This window comes from Gracilinanus agilis, chromosome 2 (genome assembly GCF_016433145.1).
Source record: "Gracilinanus agilis isolate LMUSP501 chromosome 2, AgileGrace, whole genome shotgun sequence".
Classification (NCBI taxonomy): Eukaryota; Metazoa; Chordata; class Mammalia; order Didelphimorphia; family Didelphidae; genus Gracilinanus; species Gracilinanus agilis.
Genome location: NC_058131.1, coordinates 202,442,665 through 202,465,654, shown reverse-complemented (window position 1 = coordinate 202,465,654; position 22,990 = coordinate 202,442,665). Strand labels below are relative to the sequence as shown.

Below are 22,990 nucleotides of genomic sequence, written 5' to 3'. Positions count from 1 at the left end.
AGATTAAATCTTGGCCCATCAAAGATCCGGCCCAAGGAGAACAGTGGATGGATTGATGGTACTGTGGTTTCTTCCAATCCAACCATAAATGGGAAATAGACTCTTAATCTTTGCGATTCTTGAGTGCAAGGAAGGAACTGACTAAGAAGTTCAGCAAAACTGTGATGTGGAATCCTGGGTCTCCCCTTTTGTTGTTGTTGTTATTCAGTCATTTCATTTGTGTCTGGTTCTCCATGACCCCATTTGTCAAAGATGCTGGAGTGGTCTGTCATTTCCTTCTCCAGTTTATTTTACAGATAAGGAAATTGAAGCAGAGTAAAATGACTTTTCCAAGGTACACAGTTAATACGTGTCTGAGGTCAGATTTTAACTCAGGAAGATGTCTTCCTGACTTCAAGTGCAGCAATCTATCCACTCTGCCACTTTACAGCCTCAGGAAGTGACTTAATCTGCCTCAACCTCATCTATAAAATGGGAATGATAATAGCACTTTTCAGGGATAGCTAAATGACTCAGTAGAGAGTGGTGGTGCATCTAGGTGACTCAGTGGATTGAGAGGCAGACCTAGAGATGGGAGGTCCTGGGTTCAAATGTGGCCTCAAGCACTTTCTAGCTGGGTTACCCTGGGCAAGTCACTTAATTTATGAGTCATATAGCAAAAATAATTGGCCAAATAGAAAAACTCAAATCTGTCATGAAAAGTCTCACCAAAGAAAGAAAAAACAGAAGAATAGACTAGGGACACAAATATACAAAAATAAAGGACAATCTAGAAAAAGAGAAGCAAAAAACAATTACAATAAAAGAAAATATGTTTGCTGCTCAAGCAAAATTTACTGATCTCCAAGACAGGATGCATAGAAATAATCTAAGGATCATAGGCCTCCCAAAAAATATGACAAAACAGCTGGGTACCATAATACGAGAAATAATATAAGAGAATTACCAAAAAAATCTGAATATGGGAAATGAAATATCAAATGAAAGAATTCAAAGATTTCTTTCAGGGGAAAAAAACCCAACTGCAAACTCATGGTGGTTAAATTTCATACGTCAATTCAGTTCCAAATCAATTCTTCATGTAATCAAGAGAAAGACCTTCACATGCAAATAAAGGGAAATTCAGATCACATAAGACTATTTGGTACTCATGGGCAAATGAAAGAGAGAATGTAATAATGTGTTCAAAAGAATGATGGAACTCAGGATATACCCCTAGGTGACCTACTCTACAAATCTTAACATAAATGAAAAAAGATTGGCATTCAATATTAAAAAGGTATTAGAAACATGTTTATAAAGAAAACCAGACCTAAAGAGATCGCTTGCTTCTTGTATACTCCAGCTGAGAAAAATGAAGTAGAGGTAAACAAATGCATCAGATAAGGAGAGCAATAGGAACATCAAACCAAGTAAGAGACTTCTTTCTAAATATACACAAGGGCAGAAGTAAAGGTAGAAATCCCATGGAGGTAACAAGAAAGATGAGGACCTGAGACATTGTGAACAAAATCTGGCAACACCTTGTCTACAGTGAATCAAAGGTCTATAAAGGACTACATTGTAAAATGGGAGGGTGCATAAATGTCAGGGAAGGGAGCCAGGGAATAGAGAGAAATATGTAATGTGCCCAGGTCAAATCAGGGGCTAGCAATGAGCGCAGGGTGATTCCTATAGTTTCAGGAAGAGAAAAGCCTGCAGTGCTGTGGGTGAGGAGAGGCAGAGGACTTCAAAAGAGGAGTAGGAAGATCTTGTTTTGGTTGTGAAAGGGGATTTTGCTGATGAATGTACCTATGGATGAAGAAAGATGTCTGTGAAGGGAGACAGGGGAGAGTTGAAAAGAGCACTCATACTATCCAGAATGGGAAGAATTGGATTTACTGGAGGCACCTGGAACCTAGAAGAGTAGGAGGACTTGGACACAGGGAGGAGATTTTGAGGTAAATGGGGAAAAGGTAAACAGGAGGGTGTAGATGGGCAGCACAATCAGGACTTGGAAGTGGGGGTGCTTCCATAAGGTAGTGCCCTCTCACTAACAATAAGCCACCATAATTGGCTTTGTTCTGGAAGTGAGGCATAACACAAAAGAGAAATCCTCCACGCAAGCCCTACAGAGCAATTACAGAAAGTTAAGGGGAGAGTGCAGAATGGATACCTCAGAAGTTTTGGTTCTGGAAGGAATACAGTGACTAAAGATTAGATAATTATAAGCATCAAGAACCAGAGAATGAGAGTCTAGAGTAGACAGAGAGAGTGGATAATGAAGGAAATGAAAGAAACCCTTTCTGCAAAGGGGAACAAAAATGAAATTTAAAGAAACTAATGAATGGGACTAGTTGAAGAGGAAGAAAGGAAGGGTGAATCTCCTTGACTGAGAGGAAAACCCATCTGAGCTGGAAATAAGCTCTCAGGTAAGGGAAAAATAGAAGTAGTGGAACAAAACCAAATCACACTACACTACTACAAATAAATTGGGGAGAGGAACTGTACCTGTGAGTTCCTTAGTATAGGGAACTCCCAGATGAGGAAACTCTTACCAACTTAGGTCAGTAGGTTCTCTGCAATTTATAGTTTTAGAGAGTCACCTAAAATATTGAGAGAAGTAATTTGGCTAGGGTCACATATACATATATAATACAAATTAGAATAAGTACCTAAGAGATGAAAGAATGATATGAGGTCAGATAAGGGAAAGATCCCTATCACTGGCCAAGATCAGAGAAGCCTCCCTGAAGGAGGCATTTGTACTAAGCCTTATAGGATATGTTGAATTTTATGAAGTAGTCATTTTGGGGCAGAAGGTGGTCAGAATTTTGGCTTGAAGAAAAATATGGAAGCAGAAAATTATAAATGACACTTGAGGTCTAATGAATAGCCAGATTTGACTGAAACATAGTATTTATGATAGAGAATAACATAAAAGCCAAACTGGAAAAAAAAGTAGATTGGAGCCAGACTGTGAAGAGCCTTGAATGTCAAAATATGTAAATTGTTTTTGCTGCAGCGTTAAAACCCAACTCTGAAGACTCACTGTGACACAAAGTTAACCCTGGGTTCTTGAGAACTATCCCTCAACTCTAGCTAGAAAGGCTTTGGGAACAGGCCTGGCAACTGATTGTTTGCCTGCTGTTCAAGGACCAGCCTAATTAAGTTTGGAGAGGCTGGTGGCCAGATTGTGCACAGGGGGATGAATCTCATCAGCCATCATAATTCATAAAGACTGTTAACTCAGGAGTGGAGGATCTTTTCATCTGCATCAAAGGAAGTACCCATCCTGATGAAATAAAAATTCTTGGATGAATTGATGTATGGAATAACACAGAGACCATTTGTGAGCCAGGGTAGGCAATGCAGTGGAAAGCAGGACTCATCCCCCAGCTGAATGAATTTGAGAGTCTGCAAATCAGTTTCCTCTCTGCTTTGCAGCTTAATATAAATCCTGCACAGAGTCAAGCCTGTCATTCAGAAGCAATGGTTGGAAGTATCCTACAGAAGAAGAGAGCCTCCTTTCCCTCTGCTCAGTGATGCTTTGCTTATTTGGGAGGGAATTAGGGACCCATAATTTACAATTTTGCTTCCATCTAGAAGGCTTTCTTTCCCTTGCTCCAATTTAAAATCAAGGTGTTGAGTATTCCCAGTGTACATCTGCCACCATGGGACTACATTGACCACCAAATGCCTCTAAGTTGAAATGGGAACAGTATTATGTTTGTAATCATGGTAATCATTGTTAGGGAAATGAATTAATATTGGCTCCACCTGTTCCTCCAAGCAGACTAAGATATTAGAATTTTAAAGGTTCCTATAAATATACTAATGAACTTGACTCTGAGGTTTTTCCCTATTGGTAGTGACAAAGTTAGGTTTACCTAGAGAAACAAAGCTGCTAAGTAATTCTGTATATGTAAAGAATAAGAATTAGAATTAGATGCTGATAGAGCCAAATCAATGCAAAATATAACTCAGATGAATGAGCCTGAAATTCAATTGAAATTCTCTGTTGCAGGGTGGCAGGTGGGTAGTTTGTGCCATTTAAGACCTCTAAATAGTTCTACAGCTCAAAAAAATGCATGAACCTATCTGAAATGTTAAATCATTTGCAAAATGCTTTTTATTAGCCAATTCATCAAGCATTTTAGGTACCTGCTATGCGCCAGGCATTGCTCTAGGTATTAAGTAAACAAAAAAAGAAAAAAAAACAGTTCTTGAGTTCAAATCCTGCCTCTGATTCTTATTACTTATTTTAACCTGTGTCACTTAACTCTAACCTTTTTTCCTCACTAGTAAAGCGAGAACAAGAATTCCTTCAATATTTGTCATGACAACTGAATAAAGTAATGTATTGAAATCACTTTCACAAACCTTACATGGTATATAAAAGCCAGGAATAATAATAAAATAATTGTCATTATTATTATTATTATTATTTTGTCCCTAGAAAAAGCCTCATGCATTATGCTGTGCTATAAGCTGCCAGAAGGCTCAAGCACAGAATACACCAAATGGCTTGGTGACAAATGTTCAGCATCATAAAGAAGCACCCTGCTATCCTTGAAGACATCTTTTGAGGCTTCCCCATTCTTTCATATGTGCCTGTGTTACATCAGAAAGAAAAGATATGGGACCCATATATATATATATATATATATATATATCCTATATAACACACACACACCAGGCTGACAATAACTAGCAATAAAACTATCCACTTGCAGATGCTCACCTCCTCAAAGCACTTTCTTGCCTTGCCATATTTTTCCTTTTTCCAAATTCCCCATATGCTGGCTGCCCCAAACATATGAAGTCATTTTCAAGAAGATCTGAAAGCCCTTTTTGATTGTAGCCCAAAATGCTTGACTAGGCTGCATCCTATTATATATTCTACTGTTCACTGAGGTCCAAAAGTAGCTGATGATTAAACTTTTCCATACATTGCTCCCAAGAAACAATCATTTTACGGTATTCATTTGCTTTTCCAGTTACAGAGGTCCAATCTCTTTTTTTTTTCCAACTGATCACAGTTTTGGGGTTTGTTTGTTTATTTTCCAGCTCACTCTCAAATACTGAGAACTTCTTATTGGCTTTGGATAAAACATTTTTGATAATCCCATAGAAGTGTCACAGCAAAGTCTGAGCTTCAGAACAATAATTGCCTAAGGAATCCCTGGGGGGAGATGTGAAAAGTATGAGGATATGACTCTGGATTGTTCCTTTTTAAAGCCTTTTTCTCAGTCCAATAAGTTGATGATGGGCTGCTCGCCACATTATGTTTGGGAACCCGAGTTCATCTCAAGACACTGTCCTAAGCCATTAATTTTCACTCTCTAAGTGGGAGACCCAAGATTCCACATTCCAGTTTTGCCAAAGGTCTTTGTCAAGTCCTTCCTTTCACCTAGGAATCATAATGTTTGATAGTCTTTTTTCCCATTCATTGAGGAATTAGTAGAAACCATGGCACTATTTTTCTTAAGTGAAAAACTAGGCCAAAGTTGATACTTTCCTCCTCAGCCCTTCAAAGTGCTAATGATCTACAGAACTGTACAAATAAAAAATCTGGAATAGACTAAATTGCAATAAATGAGGGCGATGTCTCTATTGGTCTGTGGGGTCTCTTGCACACAAGAAAATTGGACTACATGACCTCTATGGAAAAATGTAAATTATGAATAAATCCTTACCTCGTATCATTCACTCAAGCATTTATAGGCCTTCTATGTCCAAGACACTGATTCTGAGTGCAAATGCTAATAGAAAAGAAAAGAAAACCTAATTCCTGCCCTCAGAGAATTCTTGATCTAGTAAGGGAGATTGGATAAATATACAAAATAGCTAGAAGGGAACATGATAATGGGAGGCAGACGGGTTCAATAAAAGGAGCACTGGGTTTGGAGTCAAAGGACCCGGGTTCAAATGCTGGCTTTACCATTTATTACCTATCTCATCTTGGGAGAATAATTTAATCTTCTTAGGTCTTAATTTCTTCATATATAAAATTTGGGAATGGGTCTAGATAACTGCTAACATGCCTTCCAATTCTAAAACTATGAGCCTCAAAAATTGGAAAATAAGAGAATGTCCTTCGATTGGGGAATGGCTAAACAAATTGTGGTATTTGTTGGTGATGGAATACTACTGTACTGAAAGGAATAATGAACTGGAGGAATTCCATGTGAACTGGAACTGCCTCCAGGAATTGATGCAGAGTGAAAGGAGCAGAACCAGGAGAACATTGTACACAGAGACTGATACACTGTGGTACAATCGAACATAACGGACTTCTCTACCAGCAGCAACACAAGAATCCAGAGCAAGGCTGAGGGACTTATGAGAAAGAAAACTAGCCACATTCAGAGGAAGAAGACTGGGAGGAGAAACACAGAAGAAAAGCAACCACCTGAACACATGGGCTGATGGGGATAATATTGGGGATGTAGACACTAAACAACTATCAATAATATAGAATTAGGTCTTGATCAATGATACATGTAAAACTCAGTGGAATTGTGTGTCGGCTAAGGGGGGTTAGGGGGTTTGGGGGAGAGAGAAAGAACATGGAAAATGTAACTATGGGAAAATATTCAAAATAAAAAAAAAATTTTTTTAATAAAATAAAATAAAACTATGAGCCTCTAATCCTATGTACTATGTGGACAATGAAAATAATCAATTTTTTTATTTTTTTTTAAACCCTTAACTTCTGTGTATTGGCTCATAGGTGGAAGAGTGGTAAGGGTGGGCAATGGGGGTCAAGTGACTTGCCCAGGGTCACACAGCTAGGAAGTGTCTGAGGCCGGATATGAACCTAGGACCTCCCATCTCTAGGCCTGACTCTCAATTCACTGAGCTACCCAGCTGCCCCCAAAATAATCAATTTTGTGCGGTGGCTATGGAAGATTATGTGGAGGAAGAAATATTTGTATTCGACTGAGCGTAGGATTTCAAGATATAGAGAAAGGGAAGGGGAAAAGAAGAGAGAACAGAAGATCAAAAGCACTAGGGAACACTCAAAAGTTTCCTAGATGAGATTGGGAAATGGAACCAACAAAAGAGCCAGAGAAGGAGTGATCTGGTTCTCTTCCTACATCTCTGTATGATGCAATACCATAGACTTCAGGCAAGGAGAGAGTTTCGAGGATAGAAAGGTTAATAGTATTGAATGCTATAGAGAGGTCAAGAAGGATGATGACCAAGAAAAGTGATGGAAGAGATGGGTTAAGAATCTGAGATTTGCTCACATGACCTTTCAGAAAGACATTTCATGACTTCCATTATACATTAATCTCCTTGGAGAGACCACAAATGATAGAAAATGTGAGCTCTCTTTCAAGAATTCTTGATCTATCAGGTTATCTTGAAGGGGCAATGAAAAACCAGTAAAGGCAAAGAGGCTGATGTTACTTATGCAATATGGTGACATGCTATCTATTCCATTAGAATTATAAATATGCTGAAAATTAAAAATTATTATTGATTCACAAGTCCAACATCAAAAAGAAATTAGGGGCAGCTAGGTAGTGGTGAATAAAATCCTAATCAGGAAGACTCATCTTTCTGAGTTCAAATCTGACCTCAGATACTTACCAGCTATATGATCTGGGCAAGTCACTGAATTCTGTTTGATTAAGTATATTTATAAATTTTAAAAAATATTTAAAAGAAAGAAAGACGTTGGGCTGGACCTAAAGCAAGACAAAAAGCAGATGAGATTTTTTAGATACCCATTAAAAATGTAACTTCTCTTGCTATTAATATTCACAGATTTAAGAGCTAGCAGGCCCATTAAAATTACTTAATCCAAGGGTTCTTAATTTTTTGTGTGTGACGTGAACTCTTTTGGTAGTCTGGTGAAGCATATGGCCCCTTCTCAAAAAATGTCTTAAAATGCAAAAAAGAAAATGCCCAGAATTACAAAGGAAACTAATTATATTGAAATAGTTATCAAAATATTTTTAAATAAATTCACAGACCCTAAGTTAAGCACCCCTGAATTCTGTGCCTCCATCTTATAAATGAAAAACTGATAATTTCCCAACGGTTGCAAAGCTAGTTAGAAAGAGTCAGGATTCAAACCCCAGTTCTATGAGTCCAAATCTAGATTTATTTACACTACAATACACTGAATCTCCATAAGGTAGACATTTCATAAATGTTTTTTGGTAGCTGTTCTCTGACGAGTGTTATGGCTGAAAATTAATTTTCTTATAGCCAACCCTCTTATGATGACACTCTTCAAATTTAATCAAATGAATGAACAGAAAAGCATTTATTAACTGTATACTATGTGCTGGGCACTGTGCCAGGTATTGGCAATGCAAATACAAAAGGGAGAAAAACCTGCCCTTGTGGAATTACATTTGTCCTTGGCTAACTAAACCTGTCCTTGAGTGGGAAATGCTATATATAAGGTCCATGCATGGACCATTTCTGTCTTGGTAAAAAACTTGTTAGATTGCTTGTAGTTTTCTGGCATTGTCTTCAAGAAACCAAGGCCACTTCTATTCTGTGATGAAACATCAGATGAGGACTTAAATGGAAAAATCTCTTTCTATTTGAATAAAAATGTTGAGGGAGAAGAAGATTCACAGGAATGATTTATTCCAGTCCTGTAGCCCTCCCAGGGATTGCCCCCAATTTATTCAATGATAGCCCTACACACAGAGGCAGGAAGAAGTTCACTTTATCTGCCCAGTCCCCAGAACTCTGCAGACACCAGGTATCTGGCTCCAGAGATTGGCCGTTGCTTGGGACCTACTTGAAAAGAAATCCCCAAGACAACTGCTCAGGCAGTGGGTAAATCAAAGAGAAAGAAGGGACTGATATGTTACCTTTAAGGCCTGGGACAAGAATCTGGACAGAGCAGGCCTCTTCTGCAAGATGTTGAGGGGATCCAGATCTTAGCAAAGACAGGAAGACCAGGCTAATTAGACTCCCCAGGAAAACCAGATCTCTCTTCATAATGAGTATTTGCAGGTCATTGACTCCTAAATAAAAGAATGGATAAACAGTTATAGGAATTTTTTTAAAAGGCAAAAACCCAATAGCTCTTTACCCTGCAATGTCAAAAAGCCTTGGCGCTACCCTGCTTGTACATTTGACCAGAATTTCTTCAGATGAAAGCCATCATAATTGGGGAGTGGTACATGGACTGTGACTATCTACTATGGTTCTTCTTGCCCTTATCACTCATTTTGGCTCTGGGTGGTTCAGTGGAAGGATGGACTTGGGAATCAATCTACTATGCTTGGGAATAGAGATAAGGGAGATGCAGTGTGCTTAGAAGGAATTTAAATCCCATCTCTGACATTTGCTAGCTTTGTGATCATGGACAACACACTTCACCTCTCTGCTCATCTGTAAAAAGGAGATAATGATACCTTCACTACCTGTGAAACAATATTGTTGTGAGAAAAGTGTTTGTAAAACTCAAGGTACTCTTGACATGGTACTTTTTTTCTTGGCAAAAAATTGTCAATTAATATTCTTGTCTCATTAATTAGATTATAAGCCAGAAAGAAAATAGTAGCTTACTTTCCTCTTTGGTATACCTCCCTTCCTAACACCCAGGGACTCAAAAAATCAATAAATGAATTAAAATATCAAAAATCCAGCAAGCATCCACTGTAGGTCATTCAAGCCACTTTGATGTTTTTGTTTATTTGTAAGGAAGAGAAATGAGGACTCTGTTTATCACATAATCTTAGAGAAGAAAGAGACCATAAATGTCATTTGGGTGAACCTCCTACCCTTTGAAAAGATACTGTCTAAATCTCTCCAAGATAATGAATCAAGAACTCAAAGAAATCTTCAGGTGCCAGGGAATACACTGCCCTCATAATACAAACTTGGCAACTGTAAACATAAGCATTCTCTTTAAAAGTGTCCCAATGTTATCAATGTAACTTTTCTAGCAAGTAGTACAGATACTTTGTAAGGATTTTGCAAATCAGGAAGCTAAATCTTGGCCAATATTGCTTTACCTCCTTAAGACCTGGTTTAAAATATTGGAGCTTTGCTTCCTCTTCTCCTGACAGGCAATGGCCCACTCAAATACAATCTGAAGATACATAGGCAAAATGAAGCATGGGACATTCAGCAGGAAAATGGCGATGGGGAATCATTATTTCTGTCTCTCTCCTCTCCTCTTCCTTGCCCTCTTGTCTCTCTCTCTCTTTCCCTCTCTCTCTCTCTCTCTCTCTCTCTCTCTCTCTCTCTCTCTCTCGTGTTTCTGTCTGTCTCTGTATCTCTCTGTCTCTGTCTCTCTCTCTGTTTCTTTTCGTCTGTCTCTTCCTCTCTTCTTTCCTCCCTCCCTTCCCCACCCCACCCTCTGTCTGTCTTTCTTCCCCTTTTTCTCTGTCTCTCTCTCTGGGTCTCTGTCTCTATCTCTTCCTCCCTTTTTTCCTCCCTCCCTGTTATTCTCTGCTACTCAAGGTCACAGGGTTTTGACAGAGTCCCAGGGTCTCTTGTCTTGGGACCTTCTGTCTAGCCCAAAGGATTACAGTCAGTGGGAAAATATGTAATTTCTGATTCCCAAATTTCTGTTTTACTTACTCACCACAACTAAATCTCTTGCTGACTATATCACTTAGGAACTCTTATAACTGTAAAGATGCCTCAATATCTATCCAAAGAAAGATCTACTGACCTTGGAGGCAGTTATAATAACCTGTTTTAATGTAACACCTTATAATTTATTAATAGTAATAATTTACATATCTATAGGGCTATATGATTTACAAAACACTTTATCCTCACTACCCTGTGAAGTGCTAGTATTATTTGCCCCATTTGTAGAAGATGAAGAAACTGAGGCTTTAAGTTAAGTAATATATATAAATTGCTTGCCAGCTCTTGAGGCAGGAAGGGAGGGAGGGAGAGAGACAATTTGGACCCTATAACTTCAGAAAACTTATGTGGAAATTTGTTATTATATGTAATTGGTAAAAATAAAATATCTTTATAATTTAAAAAAAGGAGTTGAATAATTAATACACTGTTGGTAGAGTTGTGCTCTGATCCAACCATTCTGGAAAACAATTTGGAACTATACTCAGAGAACTCTAAACCAGTATTGGTGAACCTTTTAGAGATTGTGTGCCCAAACTGCACCCTCAAGCCACCTGTGAGCCCCCCTACTTTATCTCAGACAGGGGAGGGAGGAGATGCTTACATTGGGTTACTGGGCAGAGGAGCGAGGCATGTGAGAAATGTCCTCTGACACTGAAAAGCAGTCCCCTCCAGCACACAGGGGCACATGTGCCATGGGTTCACCAACATGGCAACTGTGCATATTCATTCAGAAGTACATTATTGGTTGCATTCAAGCCTACAGATGTGCCCCCAACAACCAAGTTCCTTGGGATTGGTACCACTATCACCTGCATCACTGACCTTATTGCCTTCCTCCTAGACATAGCCAAAATCCAACTGCAGATTTTCATGGAGAGAGCCAAGAGGGTATCTGTGCTTCCTCTACCACTGCCCAGTATTGGGTGTCATAGGTACCATTCTGACCAAGTAAAGTAAAGACCAAGGGGACTGGCAGCCTGTATAATGAACCCATAGCTGGGTTGTAGTACCATAAGTAATATTTGTGTGTGTTGCTAGATTTAATAATAATAACATCTCAAAACAGGAAGAGGGTGCATCATACACATTTATGTGATCATTCAGTGGTTTTTTATTGGCCATTTGATTTGTAAGTGTTGATAAATTGAAGATTTCAGGAACAAGAGGTGGATTAAAAATCCATAGCAGGAGCATTGATTTGAGAAGGGGTAAGAAAGAGATTCAGAACCTCACAAACATGGCATCAATGTGCCAGATGGTAGGGAGGCTTTCATCAATACCATTACTAAGTCTGTATCCCAAAAATATCCCCAAAAAAGGGAAAGACCTATTTGAACGAAAATATGTATAGCTGCTCTTTTTGTGGTAGCAAAGAATTGGAAATTGAGAGGTTGTCCATCAATTGGGGAATGGCTGAACAAGTTGCGATATATAATAGTTTATTTAAATCCTTACCTTCTGTCTTAGAATCAATACTGTGTATTGGTTCTAAGGCAAAAAAGAGCTATAATATCTAAGCAATCAGGATTAAGTGACTTGCCCAGGATCACATAGCTAAATGTATCTGAGGCCTTATTTGAATCCAGGACCTCTACATAGCTGTCCCCTTCATATGTAATAGTTATGGAATACTGTTATGCTATAAGAAATGACAAGCAGGATAATTTCAGAAAAAAATCTAGAAAAATTTATATGAACCGATGCTAAGTGAAGTGAGCAGAACCAAAAGAACATGGTACGGTGCCAGCAATTTTTTTTAAACCCTTACCTTCCATCTTGGAATCAATACTCTGTATTGGTTCCAAGACAGAAGAGTGGTAAGGGCTAAGCAATGAGGGTCAAGTGACTTGCCCAGGGTCACATAGTTAGGAAGTATCTGAGGCCAGATTTGAACCCAGGACCTCCCATCTCTAAGCCTGACTTTCAAACTACTGAGCCACCTAGCTGTACCCCAAGCAATATTTCTTGTTGAACAACCCTGAATGACCTGGTTATTCTCAGCAATACAGTGATCCAAGACAATCCCAGAGACTCATGATGAAAATTGCCATCTTCCCTCTGAGAAAGTACTGGAGTCTGAATAGAGACTGAAACATATTCTATTTCATTTTCTTTCAACTTTTTTTTTGAGAGCTCTTCCACAAAAAAAAGAAAAATGTTTTACATGATTATGCATGTAAAATCTATATCAGATTGCTTGCTCTCTCAGGGAGGGAGTAGGTGAGGGAGGAAGGAAAGGAGGAAAAGAGGGAAGGGTCAGAAGAAGGGACAGAATTTGGAACTCAAAACAAAAAAATAATGTTAGAAAATTATTTTTACATGTAATAGAGGGAAAATAAAATATTATTTTTTTAAGTTGAGTAATTTGTTTTCCTTACAAAAACTTTCCTTATAACTGCGTTAGGTGTTATAAGTATTATTTTTATTATTATTATCTGTATTAAAGATAAGAAAACCAAGATGTAAAGAGGCCTGCTAATGACTAGCCTAAGTTACAGGCCTATGAAAGAGCAGAGACAGGACTCAAACACTTGTCTCCTGACTCCAGGTCCACTCTACCACACAGCAAGTGTCTAAGAAGGAGCATCTTCTGTCTATGAAGCAGGCCATCTTTTCCAAAGTCTGTGGACATCATTTGTCAGAGTCTGAAAGAGAGATTAATGCCTAAGAGACCAAGCAGAGATTACTATCTTAATATTGTCAGCTTTGAAAGTTAAATGATTAAGTGTTGACAACGGTTAAAGGAGTGATAACTGAGAAGAAAAAGGATGAGAGAAAAAAAGGTCTTGAATGAGCCCACATGAATGGGTGCTTCAGAAGGTAAGGCAGAACAAAAGTGGGAACCTTAGAGTTACAGAGGACTCAGCTTAGCTTAAAGGAGAATCTAAATTTGAGGTATTTTTGACTTAACTTTGCAATAATGAAGAAAAATAATACAGGTTGCTCAAGGAAAAATAAAGTTCCCTTTCACCCGTGGTGTTCTGAGCCTCTTAAAAAATATTTCAGGGGCAGCTGGGTAGCTCAGTGGATTGAGAGCCAGGCCTAGAGACAGGAGGTCCTAGGTTCAAATCTGGCCTCAGACACTTCCCAGCTGTGTGACCCTGGGCAAGTCACTTGACCCCCATTGCCTACCCTTACCAATCTTCCACCTATAAGTCAATACACAGAAGTTAAGGGTTTAAAATTTAAAAAATATATATTTCAACACGATAAAGAATAAGAAAGCTGGGTATGAGCTAAGATTAACTGAAGACTTTGGAGTCTCCATATTTGAATGGCAAGCAGATGTGCCCAGGATTTTCTCTGCTAAGCGTCGGTACACTCTGTTCATAAAGCCCAGATTTCTTCTCCTGGCAAGGAGAGGCTAGGAAGGAGGGTGCATCTTTGGGGTGTGCAGATGTCCTTCCCTCTCACACACAAGAGAGCTTGCCTGATGAAAGTGGGAAGATTAGTGGTAATAGAGAGAAGCACGGATCCATGAGCTGCAGATGAATAAACAAGATGTCTAAATGGCTATGATCAGAAGCTCAGTCAAATCATTCCAACATCAGAAGCTTTGAAAAATCAGAAACATCAAAATGAATACAAGCATGAAAAAACAGAGTAGAAAACATTTTGTTAGAGCAAAGGGAAGGAGTACCTTTGTTTTTGTTTAATAAGACAAAATTTAGCCAAAGCAATCTCAAGCGTCGGTATCAAGAAAACTTCAGAATACAAAAGCCAGATGGAATATGAAGGTGTGATTTTCATACTCTGGCTCAAGAAGGTCAAACCCCATTCTGCTAATGAAAAATGCAGAATATTTTATGGTGATTTTCTCAATTCTGTACAAGAAATCAGTACACCAGTTTTTCAATGATCTATTATGTGCCTAGCACTCTAATGGGTAGTCTGAGATACTCTCTCATAATATCACAAAATCATAGCTCTAAAGCCAAAGGCCATCTACTTCAACTCTTGAAATTTTCACAGCAGAGAAAATCATGTCCCAGAAAAGGGACAGAAGAGGCACTTCGATAAACAAAAAAATTAATAAAAATAAATTATACATATGTAAATTTGTAAAAATTGATCAATATTAAGCACATTGAAAAAACAGGTGGTGTTTGAGCCGGATCTTGAAAGTTGAATAAAATTTCAATAGGCAGAGATGGGGCAAATGGGCCTTCCATTTGTGAGCAAATATACTAAGACAAGAACACGAGGGGCAAATTGGAGATACTGGGACTAGTCCAGTTTGGCTGAAGTGTAATTAATCAATAAAGGAGGTAGGATTTGAGCTGGTCTTGAAGGAGGAGTAAAATTTTAAAAAGCAGAGATGGCTTCCAGTAGTGAGTAAATGTACTAAAACAAGAACACAAGGGATGAATCAGGGACGCTTTAGTTGAAGCATAACTAAACAGCAACTGCCTATTAAGCTTTTAGTATGTTCCAGGCACTGTGCTAAGTACTGGGAATGAAAAAAATGTTTTCAAAAACAAGCCCAGCCCTCAAGGAGTTTATATTCAAATAAGGAAGGCTATATACATTAATCGGTACATATAAGATAAACATAAAATAGATGGAAGGTAATGTAAAAGAGAAAAGCATCAGCAGCTTCACATAAAATATATAATGAAGAATAGTGTGAGATAAGGCCAGAGAGGTGGATTGAGATCAGATTATGTCACACCTTGTATTCCAAGCTATACAACAAGAATTTCATTTAGGAGGCACTGGGGAGCCATTGATAGCTTTTGAATAGAATAATGATATGATCAGAGTTGTGCATTAGGAAGATTACCTTGAGGGTATGAAGAATGGATTGAAGTGTGGAGAGAAACTAGAGACTGCAAGTCCAAGAGGCTACAATAATAGCTAGTTCTTCATTTTATCTGACCCAGAGTGGTAACATCGGGAATGGAAAGAGGAAAAAGAATGTTAGAGATATCTAGGAGATAGTATCAACAGGACTTGGATACTAATATAGCGGTCAATTTTAAAAGTCAGAGATGACTTTTTTCAAGTTTGTGTGCCTAGGAAAATGGTGATGTTCTTAAAAATAGGGAAATCAGGGGACAGCTGGGTGGCTCAGTGGATTGAGAGTCAGGCCCAGAGATGGGAGGTCCTGGGTTCAAATCTGGACTCAGACACGTCCTAGCTCTGTGACCCTGGGCAAGTCACTTAACCCCTATTGCCTAGCCCTTACCATTCTTCTGCTAAGATGGAAGATAAGGGTTTAGAGAGAGAGAGAGAGAGAGAGAGAGAGAGAGAGAGAGAGAGAGAGGGAGAGAGAGCAAACATACACAGGAGGAAATGTCTGCAGATTACTTAAAAGCTATGCATTCAAGTGTTCCTACTTTACAAGGAATAGTGCTAAGTCCTAAAAGGACATAAAATTATTTTTTCTGGCTGATACTTCAAAAGGCGGCATGTATAATGGAAGCAACCCTGACTAATACATCAATTAGGAAGCCTGGTATCTCTCCTGTCTCTGTCATAGTCTCACTGTGAGACCTAAACAGTTAACTCAGCCTCTCTGGACCTCATCTTTTCCATCTGCAAAATGGGCTGATGATTCCAGAAGAACAACAATGAACCCCACTACCCATCTCCTGAAAGGGAAGAAATGAACACAAGATACAAAATAGGAAATATTTTTGGACATGCCCAATGTGGGAATTTATTTTGCTTAACTATGCATATTTGTCAAACAAGATTTGGTTTTGTTTTGTTTGGGTTTGGTTTTTTCCCAGTGGGGACCAAGGAGATGGGAGTGTGAGAAAATAAAAGCTTTTTATTAATGAGGGGATTGACTAGATCAGAGATAGCGAACCTGTGGCACAGGTGCCAAAGATAGCACGCAGAGCGATCTCTGTGGGCACTTGGCCACCCTCCCTCCCTACTCCACACCCCCAAGAGTTCATTACTAGAAAGGCAGGGGGACTCGGGCAGAGCTGCTCCCTTCCCTCTCTCCACTACACCTGAGGACATTTTTTTCCCATCACCCGCCCCTCCAACCAGCAACAGCACAATGAGAGCACTTTCTCCATCCCCTGTTAGGGCAAAGGGGAGGCAGGGCTCACTTGGCACTTTGGGGGGGCAGGCACAGGGTCTGGGGTGGGGGCAGGCACAGCACACGGTCTGGGGATGAGGGATAGGGGTGGGGCTTGGCACTCTGTCTCTAAAATGTTCACCATCACTGGGCCAGCTGTTCTCTAAGGTCCCTTCCAAGCCCTAAATTCTTCAATATTATGCCCTAATGATCTGTAACGTCCTTTCCAACTATCTATGACTCCCAGAAAGTAACTTTGTTAGTTAATTTTGTTCAATTCTTTTTCTTTGATACTAGTTAAAGCCTCAAAGAGGGTAGACACTAAAGGTAAGTAATTTCCAGAAATGATTACGATGTTAGGGCAAAAAGTATCAATAAAAGCGTGATTCTTTTTTTTTTTTATAATGGCAAAGGCTAGGCAATCCAGGTTAAGTGACTTGCCCAGGATTACACAGCTAGGAACTGAAGCTAGATTTGAACCCAGGTCCTACCAATTCCAGACTTTGTTCTCTTTCCACTGTGCTACCTAGCAACCCCAAAAGTGTAATATTTTTTAAATAAACAGTTAATGACTCTGAGGAAAAGCCAGGATAGGTAGGAATTAAAATCTTAGAAAGTTGGCTTTTTCCCCACCAAAAAAAAAAAAAAACAGTTATTAGTGTCAGTTAATAGTGCCTTGTGTTAAATTTCATTTTTCATAATAATCTTCAAGTAACTTGTTTTTTCTCCCAACAAGCTTCAAGAGATAAGAACTTTGTTCAATAAATATCTGAGGGCAAGTCATAAACACAGCAGGGTACCCCACAGAATATACCTTTCACCTGCATAATACTCCCAGGAGTTCAAACAAACCTCCTCTAGGTTAGGAAGAAGGGGCAAAAAAACTTGTATGACTCATTCACCGTCCTACAAGGCTTCAGGAAAACTGTCAAGACTGAAATATCTTCCTTTAGTGTTCTATAACCTCACTCCTTCATGATGCCCTTACTCCCTTCCCCAGGGTCTTTCTTGCTTTTAAGTAGCTAGCCTTCAATAACGTATTTGGAGACAGTATATCCCAGTGGAAAGAGCTCTTGTTTTAGAATCAAAGGACCTGAGTTTGAATCTTTGCTCTGTCATTTACTATCTTAGTGTAACCTTGGGCTAGTTACCAATGTATGAATCTCAGTTTCCTCATCTTTAAAATAAGGGGTCTGAGGGGCAGCTAGGTGGCTTAGTGGATTAAGAGCTAGACCTAGAGATGGGAGGTCCTAGGTTTAAATCTGGCCTCAGACACTTCCTAGCTGTGTGACCCTGGGCAAGTCACTTAACCCACATTGCCTAGCCCCTTACCACTCTTCTGCCTTGGAGCCAATACACAGGGTTTTTTAAAAAATAAAATAAGGGGTCTGAACTTAATGATCTTTGTTGTCCCTTCCAGTTTTAAGTATATTTTGATTTAAGATGCTTTCCCTCACAAATGAATTTGCAATTTAATAAAGGATCATTGGATAACAAAAGGCCTCAGGTAATGAATGAATATCTAATGAGGTAATTGGGAATTTTTTTTTTTTGGAGGAGAGATAGGGGTCGAAGAGGGGGACTAGGACCTATATTAGGGACAGTAATGTGGTATATTAAAAGAAAGTACTAAACTTAGGGTTAAGCATTCTGGGTTTTAGTTTCTAGCCTCATCACCATGGTCAAATAATTTAATTTCTGAACCTCATTTTCTTCACCTGAAGATAATTACTTAATTTATATAATCATCATTATTTACATAGTAATCTAACATTTTCAAAGCACATTCCTCCAATTAACCCTATGAGGAAAGTAATGCAAGTATTATTTTCCTCATTTTATTTAAAAAAAAGAAAGAAAGAAAGAAAGAAAAAGAAAGAAAGAAAGAAAGAAAGAAAGAAAGAAAGAAAGAAAGAAACCGAGGCTCAGAACAATTAAGTAATTTGCCCAAGGTCATAGAGCTAGTAAGTTTCAGAGCTAAGATAATATATGTGCCATCCACCTTACAGAGGTGACGTGAAGAAAGTACTTCCCAAACCATGAAGTACTGTATAAGTGAGTTATTGTTATTTTATTATTTTTTTTAATCCTGGTGAGCCCCAAATCACAACTGTAGGCAGATGCTTGTTCCATCTATGTCTAAAATCCTTTATACCCCAAACCATGGCTCAGTATTATTGATCATTCAAATGTAATTTGTCTTTGCTTTTGTTTTTTGTATTCCAAAGCTTAGCAAAATGCCTGCATCTAGTCAGTGTTTAATAAACTCTTTTTCATCATTTATTCATCATAGATTAAAGATAGGCATAATTTTTAAAGCATTTCCAGAACTAAGATGGAAATTCTCATGGTCCTAGGGCTAAAAATTCTAGCAGAAAAAGTAACCATAAATTGTGGGGCAGCTGGACGTCCTAATTCTCTCCCTGCTCACAGGCCTAAGCAGAGGCTTCGAGAAGGCTCAATCGCCTTTGCTGAGAAAGGGTCCCTCAGAGATCAGTATGGAATGGCACAGGTTAGGCTGCGGCCTCAGAGATGCCAGTTAGAAAAAGGAGAACTGATTGATTGAACTCATTCCCTCAGTTCTTACTACCAATTTGCCAAGGCAGAAGAATTTGGTATTAAAGAGAATCTAGGGGCAGCTAGGTGGTTTGGTGAATAGAGAAATAGGCCTAGAGAAAGGAGGTCCTGGGTTCAAATTTGGCCTCAGACACTTCCTTAGCTATGTGACTTCAGGTAAATCACTTAACCCCCATTGCCTAGTTCTTATCACTCTTCAGCCTTGGAATCGATATTTAAAGTCAGTTTTAAGGTGGAAAAAAAAGGATTTAAAAAGGCAGACAGACAGAGACAGAGACAGAGAATGAGACAGAAAGAATCTAAATCAGTTCTTTGATGCACATGCATAGGTGCATGTGCACACACATATTTACACACACACACACACACACACACACACACACACACACACACACACAACATAAAACANACACACACACACACACACACACACACACACACACACACACACACACACAACTACCACCCAAGAAGCCTTCCTTATCTCTCCCAGTAGGAGTTAACAGAGATTAATTCCCTCACTTCCAAAAGGGGAGTCTTTAAATTTTTTTTTTAATTTTTAAAGCAACCTATTAAAAAAAAAAACTTCTTGAGGGAGTTTGGAGAGAAATTCTAATTCTGAGTAGTTGGCCAGATATTATAAGAATGAATGAGACCGTGAATAAAAGGTACCCCTTAGTCCCAGAGAAAAGGCACTATATTATTATTGAATTTCTACCATAGGACTCAGCATTTTTATATGTGCCATAAATATCTTGTCAGTGGTCATTTCAGAAGGTGGTTTTGGGAGCTCAGACAGTGAATTCCCAACTCATAATTTTCCCTCCTGTGGCATTTGTTTGCCTTTGTCCAGAAAGCAAAGCATGACAGATCTCAGCACCGATTTCTGGGGCAACAACCTTTTCCTCATCCTCTAACGCCTTGAAAACCGAGGCCAAAATGGAAAAAGTAGTCTTACTTTTCCAATTGCCTTTTCCAAGCATTAAACGACTCTCGATTTGTCCTCTCAGTTTTCCATTCTAAGGCTGTGCTGGGTGTACTCTCTTTCAGAAGGTGTTTTATTTCCCTAATCTCAGCGTAACTCCAGAAAACTACTTCGCCTTCCCAGGTTCCCAAACCAATCCATAACTCATCATTACACATAGATGCTCTTGTTTATGCGTTTGCCCTACAAATCGGGAGCCCCTCTATGAATCATACTTTACTTCAGTTCCAATGACATAGTCCTTCCAGGAGTGTATTTTATCTGAGCATAGCTCTACTTCAGCATGAAATTAGGACAGGATGATTTTTCCTTCCTTCATTCCAGCTTTAGGGACTGTATAAAATAATCCACTGGGGAAGCAAAAGCCCCCTCCTTCCTCTTGGCACCCGGCATGCCATCCTTCCATTATAATTTGCATTTCTGTAGTTAAAGTCAGAGAATGTTAGTACTAGAAGGGATGTTAGTGCCGGAGGGGACGTCCGTGATCCTTTGAGTCCAATCCTCTCATTTTACAAGGGAAGATTACTAGACCCCGAGAGGTCAAGTAATTCTCCCAAAGCCATACGAGTAAGCCCTGCGAGAGTCAAGACTACAAAGAATGTCTCTTGACTCCTGATCCCATGCTCTCTGCATTACAACATACAGATTTCTCAACCATTTTTGAAAAGCACCATTGATCATTTAGTAAGGATTATTTTCAGTCTCGCTAGACTTATACTCAATGAGCAAGTCAAATACAGATATTTATTTATATTGAGACATTATATATATCTGTGTGCATGTACATATCTGTAGAGTAGAATAATATGATATAGATGTGCATATATATATACACATATGCATGTCTATTGATTGAAATTGTCTGATTATATAGATATCCACTACACGATTTTATTTCTATATATAATTGTATATAATATATGTGTATATCCATAAATATGTGTATATAATATAATAACCAAGGGCTATTTGGAAAAGGGGAGGAGGAATCTAACAGGATCTTTCTGGGGCCATTATATGTACACGTGTGTAGACACACATACATATATACATTATATATGGACATACATACATACATATAATCAGACAATTTCAACCAGGTTCTAAAGACACAATATAATTCTACTAGTTTCTTCTTGTGGCCTTGGGAAGATCACTTCCCCTCTCTGGGTCTCAGTTTTATAATATGTAAAATGAAAGCAAATCACTCAACCTCTTTGAATCCCCATTGAGATTACTCACCCATAAAATGTGGATTATGATAACACCTACTTAAAGAGTATTGTGGAGACTGGAGGTCCAGGGGTTGAATCTGACCTCAGACCCTTCCTAGCTGTGTGACCCTGGATAAATCACTTCACACCCACTGCCTAGCCCTTATCCCTCTTCTGCCTTGGAACAAATAGACAGTATTAATTCTAAAATGGAAGGTAAAGATTAAAAAAAAATTATTGTGGGGGCAGCTGGGTGAACCAGTGGATTGAGAGCCAGACCTACATACAGATGGGAGGTCCTAGATTCAAATCTGGCCTCAGACACTTCCCAGCTGTGTGACCCTGGGCAAGTCACTCAACCCCCATTGCCTAGCCCTTACCACTCTTCTGTCTTGGAGCCAATACACAGTATTGACTCCAAGATGGCAGGTAAAGGCTTTAAAAAAAGAAAGTTATTATGAGACTTAAATGAGATTAAATGAGATAATGTATATAAAGTGCCTTCCAAGCCTTAGAGGACTATATAAATGTATTGAATGATTTCTGAGGTCCCTTTCTGATCTAGTATTGTCAGATTCAAAGTTCTATTCTTATTACAATACTTTCTTCACTTTGGTGAGGATATTTCAAAGTGAAACAATCACTCTTCCTAATCAATTTTTTAAAATAAATTTTAAAGTCGCAAAAAAAGTGAGTAGTAAGTACTGTTGTTCTTTTCCTACAGTACTCTGAAGGGTTGACTCATCAAGTTACCTATCCCAAGTTCACTGAGTCTCAGGAAACAAGTATTGTAGTTTTTTGAAAAACTGCTTCTTCTGTTATAGTCAAAAAAGATTTCTGTCTTCTATTTTCATCAGTTCTACCTCACGTCCAGCCATACCTCCTTCCCCTCTGACATTATTTAGATTTGGATTATTCCTCTCAGTACCTCTTTGATGTTCGAAATGTTAGCTGGGTGGTTTTCTCCGTCTAGGTATAAAAAGTATAAAATTTCAGAAACTTTCCTACCTTAGGCTCGCTGGGTGAAGAAGGGGGCCTCCTGACCATTGCCTGCCTGCAGGGACACTGCACCAGGGAACCTCATCGCTGCTGTTTACAGAAGCCTGGCGGTCTTAAATTGGGAGCACTGGTGCCTTCTGCTTTCAGACAGTTCAGCAAACCAGGCAGATCAGTTGCAAGTGTTATCTGTAAACAGCTTCCTGTTTGAAATAGATCAGCTGTCCAGCCTGGATAATAATTAGGAGGAAAAAGTGTGGGAAAGTTGAAAACATGATGTCAGGGTTCTCATTACAGCCATGTGGATGGCCCTGTTGGAGAATCCCTTTTTTAACCCTTTAGAAGTAACTGAAATCATAAAAATGCTCTAGCAGTTTAGAAAAATCATAGATCAAGAGCTAAAAGAGATCTAAGGGCCAAAACTCTCATTTTACAGCTGAGAAAACTGCATCTCCAAGAGACAAGAGATTAAGTAACTTCCCCAAGATCACATAGGTATAGGTGACATAGGCTTAAACAGAAGAAAGGAAGGAGAGAAGGAAGGAGGAAGAGAAGGAAGGAAGGAAGGAAGGAAGGAAGGAGGGAGAAAGGAAAGGATGAGAGAGGGAAGGAAGGAGG

General features: G+C 38.9%; 1 protein-coding gene across 1 annotated transcript in view; it reads right to left on the bottom strand.

Annotated features, from left to right (window-relative positions):
• COLEC11 (collectin subfamily member 11) overlaps nucleotides 1-8,967 on the bottom strand; it is a 55,985-nt gene extending 47,018 nt beyond the window's left edge. Inside the window, exon 1 of the mRNA XM_044659564.1 lies at nucleotides 8,826-8,967. Within this exon, the coding sequence (XP_044515499.1) occupies nucleotides 8,826-8,955 (130 nt within the window). The 5' untranslated portion in view covers nucleotides 8,956-8,967. The remainder of the gene's footprint in view (nucleotides 1-8,825) is intronic.
• Nucleotides 8,968-22,990: the final 14,023 nt, after the last annotated feature.